The 16,746-nt window shown below is 38.3% G+C and overlaps 1 protein-coding gene across 1 annotated transcript; it reads left to right on the top strand.

Annotated features, from left to right (window-relative positions):
- Positions 1–9,094: 9,094 nt before the first annotated feature.
- anxa2b (annexin A2b) lies at positions 9,095–16,066 on the top strand. Its single transcript, XM_067451029.1, has 13 exons — positions 9,095–9,114; positions 9,926–9,983; positions 10,105–10,198; positions 12,038–12,132; positions 12,284–12,397; positions 13,099–13,189; positions 14,454–14,533; positions 14,657–14,716; positions 14,884–14,977; positions 15,055–15,150; positions 15,466–15,524; positions 15,631–15,753; positions 15,872–16,066. The coding sequence occupies exons 2-13, from the start codon at positions 9,933–9,935 to the stop codon at positions 15,929–15,931; spliced, it is 1,017 nt and encodes a 338-aa protein (XP_067307130.1). The 5' UTR covers positions 9,095–9,114; positions 9,926–9,932; the 3' UTR covers positions 15,932–16,066.
- The last annotated feature ends 680 nt before the right edge of the window (positions 16,067–16,746 follow it).

Below are 16,746 nucleotides of genomic sequence, written 5' to 3' on the forward strand. Positions count from 1 at the left end.
CCAGCTCGCGTGTGGTGTGACACCCTGTTGTGCCATATTGATTCTGTAATTAGATTTCCGTCAAAGTGAGCTGAGTAGAGAGATGATTGACAGACGAGGGGCATGTGTTGACATTCCAGGGGATTTAGCAGTTTGTATTAAATGTCGTGGGGATGGAGGTGGCTGGCGTTGTTCCTAACTGACCCTTTTTGAGATGTGTCGAGATATTTTTTGCACCTAGTAATGCTCATCAGGGAAGAGGAGAGAATAAATAGTCACTTCTTTGTTTCTTTCTTTAATTTGCAGCTGTGTACACAGGCTTGTTTTTGTTTTTTTATAAGTAAAAATTGTGTCAACACTTTTGTGCCCCTACAAACACGCATTTAAACCAAATTGAATGCATTTAGCACGCAGCCTACATACAAGGACAAGCAATAACCTTAGTAAAGATGTTTCGATCTAACATCTCTGTTTAATGTTTTTTTGTAAGGGCTGGCACTGCTTTACCTGTAGTGTTCTTGTTCGTATCTGTTCCGTGAAAGACAATCCATCCGATATCTGACCTCATTAAAGGGTATTTTGGGACTGCTCAGGGAAACTGTTTTATAGTTGAGGAGGAGAGTCAGAAACTGCAAGTATAGTACAGTCGTTTGAAAAAAAAAAATGCGTAATAAGCACAGTGAAATATTGTGAAATTGTTCTCTTCGAGCATCAGGGTCTGGTGTGTAAATGAAGAATTATCCAAAACAATACTGAGCAGAAAGCAATAATAACGGCATAATCATGTTTTGAATATGAAAATTGCATGCAAATGCTTTAAATGCAGAACTTATTTTGTGTTTTTGTTTGGTTTGAAATTCGCTTGGTTTGGCCTCTCCCATGTCCCAATGTCTTTATCCCCTTTCCTGTTTCTTTAGAGACCTGATTTGGCCTGTGTATTCTCTGTGAATATCTTTTTAGCAGTCCTCAATCCCAGTTTGTGCTGGTTCTATCTAAGTTTTTGGTTGGCTGTTGAAGAAGTATTATGGCACTTAAATTTCTTACATCAATTAAACGCTTTTTGATTTCTGACCTTATCAAGGTTTGGTATGAATTCTAGCTGTTTATTATTATGACGTGTAACGTGTGGTGTTCTCTGTGTGCTAGTCCAGAGGCCTGGAATGTTCTTTCTTTAATTTGCCAATTATCCTTTAAATGTCCATCACTAAGGCAGTATTGTATTTTTCTCTTGCTTTGGTTTTGGGGCATGAGTACTTAATCTTTCTATGTATATGTTAAGACATCACAGTAACACAGTCCCTTTTAAGGTTGTCATATTTTCACTGACAAATGACCAAATGTTTTGTATGATGATATATACACCATAATATGCTAATTTGTGAGTAATGCTATCATTTGAGTGGATCACAGTTTGTACTGAAGAAAAACTTTTGTTTAGAAGTTTTGGGTTTTTCCTCTGTACATTTTTCCATTCTTAATTTTTTAACAGATTAACCAATGGTCTTCTTTTGATTTAATTCACAAGCACTCTTCAACTAGTTTTCCAGTACGTCTGTAGAAAAAGTCTTTCTTCCTATTTGTTCGTTTTGAGGTATTTTGCCTTTGTTTTGTATATACACCTGTACAAAAATGCAAAAGTATTGTTTTCTTTGAAATACAGTTTTCATCTAATGTTGTGATTTTTGTATTTAGAGGTTTAACCCCCTAAATTACTTTTATTAAAGACGCATGTCACACATTGACAAATAGTGTGTTGAACGTGCTGATGACAATAAAAAAATCCCACAGCTTGTGATGAAAATTAGTTGTCATTTTTTCTCTTGTTGTCTTTGCCATGGTTTATTCATTCTGGAATTACATATTTACATACTAACTTCTTCTAAATTTAAGTGCTAATAACCCCTCCAAAAACTGACATTGTAATTCCTGTTTTAATCGGTCCCCAAACTAAACTAAGCAGTTTTCATAAGATGATGAATTGAGTGATGTCCTAAAAGGAATATACAGACAGGAAAATTAATTAACTAAAACTTTTTTTTTAAAAAGCAACAGGACCAAGCATTAAAATGAACATGAACATACACTATATTGCCAAAAGTTCTGGGAAGTCTGCCTTTACATGCACATGAACTTTAATGGCATCCCATTCTTAATCCGTAGGGTTTAATATGGAGCTGACCCACCCTTTGCAGCTATAACAGCTTTAACTCTTCTGGGAAGGCTTTCCACAAGTTTTAGGAGTGTGTTTATGGGAATTTTGACCATTCTTCTAGAAGCGCATTTGTGAGGAAATTGTTCTGTCGGGTTGAGTTTAGGACTCTGTGCAGGCCAGTCAAGGTCCTCCACACCAAACTTGCTGATCCATGTCTTTACGGACCTTGTTTTGTGCACTGGTGTGCAGCCATGTTGGAACAGGAACGGGCCATCCTCAGATTGTTTCCACAAAGTTGGGAGCATTAAAATTTCCAAAATAACTTTGGAATTATTGTATGCTGAAGAATTAACGCCGCATTCACACGGGGCGTAGGCGTTAACGCTTGACGGAGGGCGTGGCTGAAGCTGGGTGCTGACGCGATCGTCATAGTGACAACAGCCAATCACATTAACTTGCCGCTTGGACCAAAACACAACACAAAAAAGCGCCTTTTTTGGTTGTATGTGCGAGTGCGATTGCCCGTGTAGTTGTTGTCAGCGCACTGCACAGGTGCACGAAGCTGTTAAGTACATTAAATCCTGAAAAAGCGCCGACAGCGGGAAGAATATCACGTAGTGGTCCAGGAGCTGCGTCTGGATTTTCAACGGTCTATGGTCTGGATGGTTCACGGAGCAGTAATGAACGCAATTGGCTAGCGTCTGCTGTAGGATATTTGCATACGGCGATCTGATTGGATGACGCCTGCGCTGGCGCTTGAAAAGTTGAGAATTCTTCAACTTCTGCCGCTTGCAACGCGAGTGAAGCGCCGCGACGGAACCCACAATTCAGTTCGGCAACGGATGATGTCACCCATTCAAAGTAAATGGGAAGCGTTAACGCCTACGCCCCGTGTGAATGCGGCGTAAGAGTTCCTTTCAATGAAACTAAGGGGCCAAGCCCAACCCCTGAAAAACAGCAACACACCATAACCCCCCCTCCACCAAACTTTAACTAGGCAAGTACCATTCTCCTTCAAACCCAGACTCGTCCATCGGATTGCCAGACAGAAGTGCGATTCATCACTCCAGAGAACACGTCTTCACTGCTCTAGAGTCCAGTAGCGGTGTTCTTTACACCACGGCATCCCACATAAACCCCAGCATGTTGTCAATTATGTAGCCTACTTTTTTTATTGACATGACAAATTGTAGCAAAAATGACAATGCTCAAACAGTTGTTTGCTGAATACATTAAGGGGGGGGGGTGAAATGCTGTTTAATGCATACTGAGTTTTTTACACTGTTAAAGACTTGGATTCCCATCCTAAACATAGACAAAGTTTCAAAAACTAATGTTGGACATTTGGTGGAGTATTTCTGTGTCAAAAATACTCCTTCCGGTTTCTCACAAGTTTCTGAGTTTTTTTCGAGTATGGGTCGGCTTGACGTGAACAGAGCGGAAGGTCCTTGTATGGGCCGTACGGGCTCTTCTCCCGGTAGGGTGCGCGCGCGCGTGACTAGAGCGAGAGAGCAAATGCACGCCCATAAACACTCGCTCAGCTGCAGATGGACTCGTCCGTGAACACTTCTGTCGTTATTGTCCGCGCCACGCTCCACTTTATTCCTATGGGTGACGTCGAGCGACTTCAACGCTTCAGCACAGCATTCCAGGAAGGCAGCGCTGCATTTGAACCGATTTGAACGCAGAAATGACGAGAAGCTTCACAACATCGCGGACCTCCACGGTCACTGCTGTCACAGGACTTCACCAAATCATACCAAAGAAGTGTGTTTTTGACGGAGCGGTAAAGCGATAAAGGTTCACAGTAAAATTGCTTCAAATGTCTGTGCTGTTGGCTATCGTCGCGTGAGTAAACATCAGTAAACGACACGATCGCTTGCTTCGTCATTCAAATGCGCTAACGGTTACTCCATTGCTGTTCTATGTATAACATTACACTAGTCTGACGTGCAAAACCGTTTTGCTTGCTACTGCTAAGGTTTAGTTGCATACAATAGTCCATAAACCGAATCATGTCCTCATAAACTGCGAGTAAAGACACACAAATGTTGACAGGCCACTAAATACAGTATATACCACAGAGACTGACGTCCTTCTTTTGCTTTTTCTCCTATTCAATTTATTTTAGCCTCCGAATCTGATTCTGGATCATATCTGTATTAGCTGAATCTGATCGATAGCCATGAGTTTCTCCACGCTTGAGGACGTCACCGCTTTGCGCTTGTCATTCTTTAGCTCCGCCCACACGATACGCCTCCAGGCGCTCGGTTTTTTCCGGAAAGACTCGGTACAGCCTATATTTCTTTTATAAATATAATAAAACTAAAGACTTTTCGGAGATATGAAGGATGCAATACTACTCTATAGGTACTCAAGATTGACATGAGATTGACTGAAACTGAGTGTTTCACCCCCCCCCCCCCCCCTTTAATAAATAACAATTGACATTGAACTATGATATAGATTATAATGAAGACCAAGTTCCAGTGAAATATCTTCACAATCCTCTATGATGTCTTTACATCCATTATTATGTGTGTATTCTGAGTGGCAGTTTCTCTCTGCATATGATGAGGTTATATTACATGACAGCTTCTGAAATACACAATTAAGTTCAGAGTTACATCTTTGAGTGTCTATTGACTGTGCACCTCAGCATGCGCTGACCAAGCTCTATGATTTTATGTGGGCTTCACGAATGGGCTTATTGCACAGGTGGCAACCTATCACTTTCCCACGCTTGAATTCACTGAGCTTATGAGAGTGACCGATTGTTTCTCAAATGTTTGTATAAGCCGTCTGCATGCCTACCTAATTGATTTTATACACCTTAGACGTGATTTGAACACCTGAATTAAATTATTTTGAGGGGCGTCCCAATACTTTTGGCAATAAATTGTAAGTGAGGAACCTTGGAAGTTGTATGAACCTGGGGCATTATTTATGGAAACAGTTTAATTTGTTTCTCTTAATATTTTCATTTAACTTCTGGTGGTGGGGGGGAGTGAGTGAACATGCTCTCTTCCACTCTCATTACCCACAATTGAGGTGCCCTTGAGCAAGGCACTTAACCCTCAATCACTCCCTGGGCACCACAGCAAAAATGGCTGCCCACTGCCCCGTGTGTGTTTAATACTCACTACTGTGTGTGTGCTTTTGGATGGGAGAAATGCAGAGTACAAATTCCAAGTATGGGACACCATACTTGGCTACACATCACTTAACTTTCGTCTCTCAGACCAATATAGTCCATGATAACCCTTAAATTTGTTTTTGAGATTGTTGTTGTATTGTTTTTTATTGTTATTATATTGCTGTTTTGTCCGATCAGTTTTCCTGCAGAAATTCATCATTGACATTTGCTTTAAAAAAAATTCACATACACTTAACCGCACAACTGTATGATACCTCAGTAAAATAATTCGTTTTAAACAGTCTCCATAAATGGAACAAATTATCTTTTAGCGATATACGCAGCCCGCAGGGTGAGAAAGTGGGAATGGTGCGCATGAGTTTGGTCTGTATATACAGTGATCACCTTTTTTCCATACATTGTAAACAACAGTGTTTGCATTGTATTCTGTTTCAGGCCGGTGATCTTATTTGCTTCATTATTTCCCAGTGTTCATTTCTTTTTCTCTCTTATTGTTAAATTACTATATCACAATACAATGTTATATTGTCTTTCAATCATTGATCTATAGACAATGGTTAGGACCCTCCTATCGATACTGAAACTTTTTAGTTTCCTAGACCTAAATGCTGTCGTGCGTTCTTGTATATGTGGTCTACACTTTCCTGAAATGAGAATTTATCATCAATTATTGTACCTATATTTAATTCCAAGACTATACAGCCAGATGATTTTCCATTGACACAAACTCGTTGGGGCCCATTTCTTAAACAATTCTCAATCCATAAAATCAACCAACTGCTTACACCAAAATCTTGCAATCTTATTTTTCTTTTCTTTTTTGGCAGTTGTACAGTATTAAAGGCTGATGTAAAATCCATAAAAATAATTCTGACATGAGCATTCATTTTATAGTGTTGGGCCTTATGTAATAAGCTCAGAGAGGCATCCACCGTGCTCCGATTGGGCATATAAGCAAATTGTAATTGATCTACAAAGCCTTTTAATTTGTGCTAACATTTCTTTACATATTATATACGACCCATGCACTTGCACAGAACAGATGTTAGCGCATTTGGGAGAAAGTCTTTAAGAGCTCTGGCCTGAGGAGCTTTAGCTACTGAAATAACAGCAAACTAAAGCTAAAGCCTCACTGATTAGATCGACTTTAAGGAACTGTCTTTTTTTGATTGACAATTAGCATACAGTTTGGATTGGCGGTATGTATCTGTTCTCCCCACATGCGGATAAACCCTAAACAGAACAGAACAAATGTTTTGCAGATATCATTAATGGAGGGGATGGAGAAGGGTGTGGAGAATGGAGAGGGGATGGAGAAGGGTACAGCTCCCGAAAATGCCATAAAGCTGCTGATAAAATTGAATGGACCTTATATTGGGATGCTGTGATAGGTTTTGTATTCTCATAGGTAAACGTGGAGGGTCAGCTGATGCAAGCTTGACTGGTGGGACCTGCCAGAACTAAATGCTAAATGTGAGTCTTGGGAGGTTCAAACAAGCTAATTTTACAAGCTACATAGCATTGGATGACAAACTGAATTTTGCAGTATTATTTAGTTTGAAAAATGTAAAGTCATATGTTAACAAAGAGACATGAGTGTACTTGTGACAATTGATGGTTCATTTTAAACTCAGATTAAAATACATATTGTGATGATGGTATTCGCCATCACTGCACAGTTGGTTGGACCCTTGTTTATGATTATAGAATGAATTACCTCATTGTGGTCATTACTCAGTGCTTGTTGCATATGTTGCCATGGATCCATGTCTAGAACAATGTTTGCTAAGGAAACACGTGAACCTTAAACAAGTTGGACTTTTACGACCGTAAATCTATTCTGAGCTACTGAATCAGTCATCCTCATTTAGACTTACTCGCTTTTGCTTTTACTTAAGTATGGCAAAATCAGCAGAATAGATTGTAATCTACTGGTTTGAGGTGTGTGTAGACATCAGTGTACTGTCTGTTCTCACTATAAAACCCAGCCCACTGTTATCACTGCTGCTCGGACTGAGAGTACAGTTAAAACTCAGTTGATTGAGGAATACTTCTCCTCCTTCAGCAAACAAACGTCCTTTGAATTCCTAAACCACCCCCATGATCCTAGTATGTGTTAAGTGGTTTTAATGCAACATATCCAAATTGACATGTCCTGCTAAACATAATGGCTGTTTAACTTGCTCTTCACAATTAATCTGTAATCCATAAACAATTACATCAGGGAAAGTTTTGATGGTGGTTCATCCCGTACATTTTTGATAGCCAGTCAAATGTGTACTTTTTCATTCCCAATAATTTTATGAACTGCATAGTGCATTGTCATTTCTGTTCTTGTCGTTGTAAGTTACTGAGGAGAATGTTTATTTAGGAATGTTTAACTGGGATTAGTTGGTGCTATATTGTCTTTATTGCCTTATATAGCGCCACATGCAATTGTCTTAGTTCATGCTTTCTCTGTCAAGAAGAGGGTGCTGAGAGAAAATTCTAGTGGTGCCCTACGCACAGCGCATGATGGGAGCGGCGGCACTGTTTATTATAGTTCTAGACTAAACGTGAGCAGGCATTTACTCATCCCACTTGCACCAAAAAACAGATTAAATGTTCCTCTTTATTTGTGAAGAAAGGAAAGTTCAAGGAAGTTGAACTTTCTTCTCCTGCGTCCTATTCTTCTGAACTCCAAAACGGTAGGCTACAGCTGAAAGGTTTGTTTGAGCTGCGCCCTCTACTGTACAGTCTTGAATTTGCATATCCTTCAGCCTAAAGCTTATTCGTTTCACTTTTAGTGTGAGGCGCAGAGCCCCTAAAAGCAGGGTTCCTCAGACTCTGGCCTGGAGGGCCACTGTCCTGCAGACTTTAGCTCCAACCCTGATCAAATCACATCAGGGTATGAGCTAAAGTCTGCAGGACAGTGGCCCTCCAGGCCCGAGTCTGAGGAACCCTGCCCTAAAGGAACATAGTGAAGGAAAGAAATATGAGAAAGAAAAATGATTTATCAATGCTTTTCCATACTCTCGCAAATGTTTAGCATTGCTCCGGGAAACGTTGCATTCCCTCAAAAGCTCAAAAGTTTTAGTGAGCGATCACAAAGTTTCTCGGGGGAATGCAAAACATTTGCAAGAGAATGGAAAAGCATTGACATATTTTTCTTTCAATATCATTTCTTCCCCACCACCATGTCCAATATTGAAATGCATTACATTAAAAAGTATCTTTCCCCAACTCTGTTCAGATGAGTGGGTTTTGCGATTCATAATTGGCAAATCCTTGTATTATCCTTGTATAATTCCATAAGAATGACACAGATTATTTGTTTTAGAAACTGCATGCGCATATTTCAAAACATCTGACATCAGTATTACTCAATTTAACTTTTTTGAGTTTTACATATAAACAATTTGGGAAATGTGTTCATATTCATTGTATGTTAAAACCACTTCCAAAATGTGGCCAGAGATATGACAAATTCATATCAAACTTTTAACAATGTAAAATGATTAACCTTTTTATTTTATTTTATTTTTTACTGTTTATTATGGCATTGATGGTTTATTATGGATTGAAAATGTATAGTTATACTGCAGTAGCCTTAACTGTTGTAATTAGGACGTTTTGGCACAAAGTGTGATAACATTGTTACATTTTTGTAAGGAATGTGTAGCCCAGTAAATGGATAACTAATACATGACTTTTGGGTCTGCATCTTGAGTGGGTGTGGGTGTGGATTGATAGGAGGACACGGTGAGTCATTGGCTGGCTGCATTTAAGAGGTATTCCCATAAAGAGAGATACCAGAGAAACACCTCTCCACTCCACAGCATCGAAGGTAAGACTCTTATCCTCTGTTCTCTAAACTTATGTTCTCTACTGGTTATAGAGTAGACTGAAATATAAACTGCAATCTCTTGATAGGACTACTGCAGTATTGTGAATAATATCAAAAGTATAGCATTGTCCCCCCCCCCAAAAAAAACCCTTCTGATTGTACTGCATCTTGTTTACTAGTTTAGTATAATCTGCAGAAAGAGCTTTAGTGGTCATGTTTTGTGTGATGGGTAGGTTTATGGTATAGGGTTGATGTAAGGGGATAGAATACACAGTTTATAAAGTATATAAACCATTACATCCTACGGAGAGTCCCCACAAAGATAGTGAACTGTGTGTGTGTTGGTCAGAAGTTCATTGGTCTGTGGAATGTGTCCTGGGTGTGCGTTCGGGTGCGCCTGAACAAAGTTCCAGCAAACCTTGTCTCCTTCACAACTCACCTCGTAATGTATACTTTAGAAGGAAATGACTTCATGTTAGCAGCACTGCAGGGTGCGAAGTTTAACCGCTGTTGTGCTGCTAAGGAACAATAACCAACCAAACAGTTGTTATTCAGCCTTTAATATTAACGTACACCTTTCTTATTGACACCTTTAAGGCCAGGAAAATGGCTTATTGACTTACATAATTGCCTGTGATGACTTTGAAGCCTTTATCTACACTGCCCCACTAATCACTGTATCTATGACAACCATCACTTAGACCTTTGAAACTATGGGCGAGGTTGTATTTTACAGTGGGTTAAAACAAATTTCTCTCTTATTTCTCCACTCGTTTTTAACCTTGTATGATTGTGTGTTCTCTGTCCTCAGCAGGAAAATGGCTTTAGTGTCTGAGTTTTTGACAAAACTTACATTGAGTTATGGAGGGGTAAGTATATATGACAATTAAATAATAACATAAAATGCAGTATTATCAAAAATGCAACCATTAAGATTAATCGTTTGATTTTGGCCAAAATTTATTTTTGCGTTTGTATGTATTTTCTCAGGAAAGAGAACCTAAATGCCCTACGGTGGTGGCAGCTTATGATTTTAACCCAGAAGCGGATGCAGCTAAAATAGAGACAGCCATCAAAACCAAAGGTAAGGTATAATGACATCAATACATTATCCCCAAACATTTTCAAAGGGACTTGTTATGGTTCTTGTGGAACACTAAAAAAGCAGTCCCTAATGGCATTTCATAACTGTTTCAATGAAAGATTTCTTTCATTGTTTTAATATTTGCTTAGCAAATAAAAATATCTTTGGCCTTCTTTTTTGGCCATCCTTCAACAGGATGTGTGGTCCTTTAAGACTCTGCAATTCAGGTACAATGGGTGGAGATTGAGAGCCCTTCTCTGTTGAAATAGTATTTGTGAATAAAATGGTAACCAGCAAATATGAGTAAATGTCTTGGGTTTTGTTTTTATGTAGCATCTGCAAATATATGATTTTCATTCATACATCATTTCAGTTCAGTAAAAAAGAAAAAGAAAAATGGGGTTGTGTTGCACTGCCTGCTAAGACTTATTACATATTACAGAAAGAACAACATTTGTTGAATATCTCTCGCAGTGGTATTCAACAAATATTTTTCTGAGCAACATTCAAGTCATGCAGTGATTCTATAAATTGAGATTGGAGGGGGAACAAACTGTTCATTAACAGAATTTTTTTTCAGTATCATATTGAAGAAAAAATAATACATTTAAATAATTTAGTTAATTGCTTGCTTTTTTCTTCTTTTTTTACTTTAAACGAAAAATTAATTTCTTTATATTGTTTGTCAGCTCTGTTACAAATTAGACAATGTGTAGAAATAACAGCGGTGCAGAGTTAGACAGTAACAGGACAATTTACTTTTTAAAATTGACCATTTCAAACGTTTTAGCCAAAAGCTCCACTTGCTAGCATAAATGCTAAGAGCACATGGCACTAATGAATTCATGATTAAAATACTTTTAAACAACCCACGGTGATCAATGATGAATTCTGTTTTCCTTTTGCTACTGTGGTAACAATTTAGATGTTTTAAAAAATAATTCTAGGTGTAATAACCTTTTGTATTCAAATATTTTCTTAGAGAGAGCACACATACCTTTCAGTGCTTCAGATCTCAGTCAGGGAAAGTGACATTATTTCCTGTATATTTCATTACATACATAGTTGTGGAAAATAACTCCACCAATTTAAAGGCAAAGTAGCCTATGGTAAGGTAACAGAATTGACCCAATATTTATTGACACATTTTAGATAAACAATTTAATGTTGTAGAATTAGGAAAATTATTATTTAGGGCTTTTATAAATAAAATACATGAAATATTACCAAAAGAAAAGTAATATATATATATATATATATATATATATATATATATATATATATATATATATATATATATATATATATATATATATATATATATATATATATATATATATATGTATATTTTACTTTTCTTTTGGCAATATTTCATGTATTTACCAAATACATTAAATGTTTTTTTTTTTTTGTTGTTGTTGTTGTTGTTGTTGTTGTTTTTATTATTACACAATGCAAATACTAAATACACAAAAATACAATTAGGACAAGAAGAAATCTTTTTTTTTTTTTTTTACAGAAAATATTGTTATGGCCTATAATATCTTGTGATCAATAACAATGACTAGCAAATTATTAAATAATAAAAAAAATTATCATTTGAGGAAGGAAAAAAAAAGACTGGACAAACAAATCCTCCAGCTAAGTGTGTGGGATTGTGCATTTGATATGTAGGCTATGCTAGTAGCGCAGTGCCACATTAGATAATGACTGATTAATGGTTTTATACTAGGAAATAAAAAGGTGCAAATTTAGTCCTTAAAGGCCTTATCTTAATAATGCTCTGGCTTTCTCAATCACATCTTATCCTCTCATTCTCGCCTTCATTTGTCATTTCAGGAGTTGATGAGCAGACAATCATTGACATTCTGACAAAACGCAGTTGCTCACAAAGGAGCGAAATTGCGTTTGAGTATGAAAAACGTGCAAAGAAGGTAGGCCCTACACACCATATATTTTTTAAATGTGTATTTTCTATTTAAACTGGATCATCTGAATGAAAACTATATTTTAAAATATTGATACGTTAATATATTATATTATCTATCAATGTTCCAAAAAACCCACACGCAGTTTGTGTTGTAGGATTTGGTAAGTGCCCTGAAGGGGGCGCTCTCAGGATCTTTGGAGCATCTCATTCTGGGATTGATGAAGAGCACAGCACAGTATGATGCCTCTGAACTGAAATCATCAATGAAAGTATGTTGCATTGATCTGTAATCGTTTATAAAATCTCTGCTTGCTTTATTTGGTCAAAATGCATTCAAATAAATATATTGTACAATATAAGTGCAATTTAAAATAACTTTTTCTATTTTAATATTTTAAAATGTACTCATTACTCCAGTCTTCAGTGTCACATCTCACATGATCCTTCAGATATAATTTAAATATGCTTAATTGGTGCTCAAAGATATATATATTTTTTTATTTTCAAAGTTAAACAGTTGTGCCAGTTGTGAAGTTCCTAAACATACATTGTTATACAGGATTGAACCCATCTAATCTTTGAATTAACTACTGGTGTTCTGCCATTCTCCTACGCTAAACTCTTAACCTACCCTTATTTCCCTACAATGAAAATATAGTGTTGATAGCACCTTGCTCCGGCAACAGCTGTTTTGGCATTTCTCCACCTTCCCAACTCCACTATAACATAATTTAGGCATCTTACTACCAGACTCATAGTCTATGCATTAGTAGTCCTACTGGGGAGTATATAAGCTTTAATTAATGGGTTAATGCTGCTTCCATTAGCCCCTTCACTGTGAACAGCAAGCCAAAAACGTTTAAGCTTATAGCTAAAAGATTATAGGCAAACTTGTGAAATATTTTATAACATTATAAATGTCTTTGGTTTCATTCATTGTATTCATGTGACAGCGCCATTTGTTTTGCAGGGACTGGGCACTGATGAGGAGAGTCTTTTTGAGATGGTGTGCTCTCGCAATAAAGAAGAGCTGATGGAAATCAAGAAGGTCTACAGAGAGAGTGAGTGCCCTTAAAGGGATACTTCACCGCTTTTTCATATTAACCTTTCAGATTTCAGATACCTCTCTCGTCTGAGTGCGTGCTCTTAATCTCTCTGATGCACGGTGACATTCTGATAGCATTTAGCTTAGCCCACTAAGCCCAGTTCATTCACTATGGTACCAAACAGAGATCAAGTTAGACGCATCCAAACACCTCCACGTTTTCCCAATTTAAATACAGTTACACGAATAGTTGAACGATCAAGTATGATGACATAAAATAAAACGTGGCGCTTTTTTACGCGGATTAAAAAGGAGAACTATAATGTATGGCGGAATAGCACTTCTGAGAGTACTTCGGCTCGGCGCAGTAAAAAGTCCCGGCTGAAAAATCCTCCCTCACTCTCATTTCTGTTAATAGGGGGGAGGGGGAGATGTGATGGAGGCAGAGTCCTGCATGGGTTCGGGTACCCGAGGACAAAAATATGTCTTGCCTGTATTTTAAGTTAATCAAATAATTTTAAAATAATACCAGGTTATTTGAGCTTGCGTCACCGCGCAAGCTCCCGGGTTCTCTGACTTTCAAAAAATCACACAAGGCTTCAAGGGGGTCGCACACCGGAGGGGAAGCTCAGCGCCGAACACGCACATTATATATGCCATGCGCGAGCTCAGTTTTGAATCCACTTCTGACAGAAGAGCTGCACGATGTGTGCATCTTGTAGCACAGGGTGAAATCAGTAGCCTACATTGGCGCTCTGTGGCGCAGCAGAATTTTGAACAACTTCCTGAGTCGCCGCAGACAGGCACCGAATGCCGCCGGCGAGTGCGTACACAAATTTTAAAGACGTGGCGCGGTGCTTTACTTACTTTTGTATGACCTGTGTAGGCCTATAATGTTATATGCTAAACTGATTTTATTTCGGGTGCGGGTCGGGTGTCGGTTCTATTTTAAGCGGGTCAGGTGCGGATTTTAATTAGTGCTCTGTGTCGGAAAACGGGTCGGATGCGGTTTAACGCACCGCGGGTACGGGTGGGTGCGGATTTACAAAATCGGACCTGTGCAGGACCCTGGAGGGAGGATGTTTCAGCCGGGACTTTTCACTGCGCCGAGTCGAAGTACTCTCAGAAGTGCAATTCCGCCATACATTATAGTTCTCCTTTTTAATCTGCTTAGAAAAGCACCACGTTTTAGGTGAAGCAAAAAAGCGGTGAAGTATCCCTTTAAAAAGCATAACAAGCACACATACACACTGGTATGCATAACCCCTTTTCTTCTGCAGTGTTTAAGAAGGAGTTGGAGAAAGATGTTGCTGGAGACACATCTGGTGATGTTGCTAAGCTGCTCCTGGCCCTTGTACAGGTAACATCAATTTCTCATACATATTTCACAATATGCAACGGGTAATTCCTTTACCGCCAACATAGACTGCAAATTGCAGATCCTGTATTGCTGTGCTCGTACTGTATTCATTTATGTCCGCAGGGCAAGAGAGATGATCCGAGTAATGTGGTGGACTATGAGAAGATTGACAATGATGCAAGAGTGAGTAGAGCGTTTTAACTGCAGAAATTCAATAGTCATAGTCGAAAGAGTATTATTCAACATGTTTTAAAATAATATTCTGATAAACCATTGTGCATTCAGAGGACTCCTGGAATGACCAAAAATGATACTCTTTGAAATCCTGTGTCCAATATGGTGATATGTAGGCTCTTTATGAAGCTGGAGTAAAGCGAAAAGGAACTGATGTGACCACCTGGATTTCAATCTTCTCTGAAAGGAGTGTCCCACACTTGCAGAAAGGTGACACATGAACAGAGATGCATTTAAATTCAACTCATAATTTGTGCAACAACCTAATCAAAGTCTCTACTTCTCAGTGTTTGATAGGTACAAGAGATACAGCCCATATGATATTAAGGAGAGCATTCGAAAGGAGGTGAAGGGAGATCTGGAAAAATCCTTCCTCACATTAGGTATCTATCAGCTGTCTGTTCTTCATATAAGCTGTCATCCAACTGTCAGAACACTTAACACTTTGTGCTTGGCAGGTTTGATGATGGCTATGTCGGCTGGCTCAATTATATTTTCACACTCTTACTTCCTCCCTTGGGGATCCCTTTACCATGTCTTATTAAATATAATCACAAACTGTTTGGTGAGGAACATTTGTAGAAAGCCCTGTGGAAATGCATTAGTGGCAAGAAGCCAGTGGAGAGCTGAAGAGAGACTCCTACCAAAGGCTGAGAACCTGTAACCTTTTCTTACGATTAATATCTGTCTTTCTGCAGTTGAGTGCTTGGAGAACAAACATCTGTATTTTGCCAGTAGACTCAATGACTCCATGAAGGTGAGTATCTAATTTTGACCACATGTGATTTGACATGTAAGGAGATGACACCGGCTGAATTTGAGTTATGTCGGTCAGTTTCTTCTATCGATTTTGATGTTTGCAGAGTAAAAGTGTGAAAGAGAAGGTAGTAACCCGCATCATCGTCTCCCGCTGTGAAGTTGATTTAATGAAAGTCCGTACAGAGTTTAAGAGGAATTTTGGAAAATCTCTACACCAGACAATTTCAGTAAGTATTCAACTTTCTTATGGTGTGTTATTATCTCCCTCTTATTTTCTCTCTGCTCTTAGTTTGCCTTCATTCAAGAAGCATTTGAATAAAATCTAATTGTCTTTTTTCTCTTCAGGAGCACACTAAGGGTGACTACCAGAGAGCGCTACTGAATCTCTGTGGAGGAGACGACTAAACATAATCTATAATCTTCTGCTGCAGATGTCTAGCAGTGACTTTTCAAAACAATTAGCTAAATTGCAGTATTATTATAAGAATTGTGTTTTCTTGAGCCAGTATGACGGATTTTTACTATTGGGTAAACCAATCACATTTCAAAAGACTTACAAAAGGTTGTTTTGTTGATATTAATAAAAACAATTGTAAGTACACATGGTTTTGAATGTGTAAAATATTCACTTTACAATGGCCATGGAGGGTAATCAAAGATTGTGGGTTACATTCAGTGGATAGTATATGTAGGCTATAACCGCTGGTAATGATGGGAGAAACTAAGCTTTTCAAAGATTCAAAGCAATTGTTTCAATTGATTTGCAAAATGATTCAAGATTTTGTATCTGCAGGTTGGAGTAATGGGCATGAAGTAAGCTTTCACCTCGTGGCATGCCAACTTTCGGCATGGCCATTACTTTGACCTGCAGCTAACCCTGTCTCAAACGATTTACTCTTTTTTCAAGCGTTCAAAACCTATGGTTCAAAATGACACACTAGTGACACCTGCTGGTCAAAACGATGTAAATGCAACAAAAAATCGAACCAAACATGCATAAAAAACAAAATATACCTATCTTCTTTATAAGATAGATGCAGAACCACACGTCAAAGCAGTCAGAGGACAGCAGCGCCAGAACTAAAATATGGAGGACCAAATTACTCAAAATGAAATAATTAAATAAATAATGATGGGATGCTAACAGCAGGTGATGGCTTGGTTAGCAATGGCGCCCCTATGGGTGGAATGCTTTCCGAGTGCTAGATTACCCCCTTCGT

The sequence above is a fragment of the Pseudorasbora parva genome, chromosome 1 (assembly GCF_024679245.1).
Source record: "Pseudorasbora parva isolate DD20220531a chromosome 1, ASM2467924v1, whole genome shotgun sequence".
Taxonomy (NCBI): domain Eukaryota; kingdom Metazoa; phylum Chordata; class Actinopteri; order Cypriniformes; family Gobionidae; genus Pseudorasbora; species Pseudorasbora parva.

Bases quoted from the DNA above. Each gene is read 5' to 3' on its own strand.
- anxa2b (XM_067451029.1), top strand. From the start codon at position 9,933: ATGGCTTTAGTGTCTGAGTTTTTGACAAAACTTACATTGAGTTATGGA. The intron at 12,398-13,098 runs GTATGTTGCATT...TTTGTTTTGCAG, and splicing joins AACTGAAATCATCAATGAAA to GGACTGGGCACTGATGAGGA. The intron at 14,978-15,054 runs GTGACACATGAA...TCTACTTCTCAG, and splicing joins TGTCCCACACTTGCAGAAAG to TGTTTGATAGGTACAAGAGA.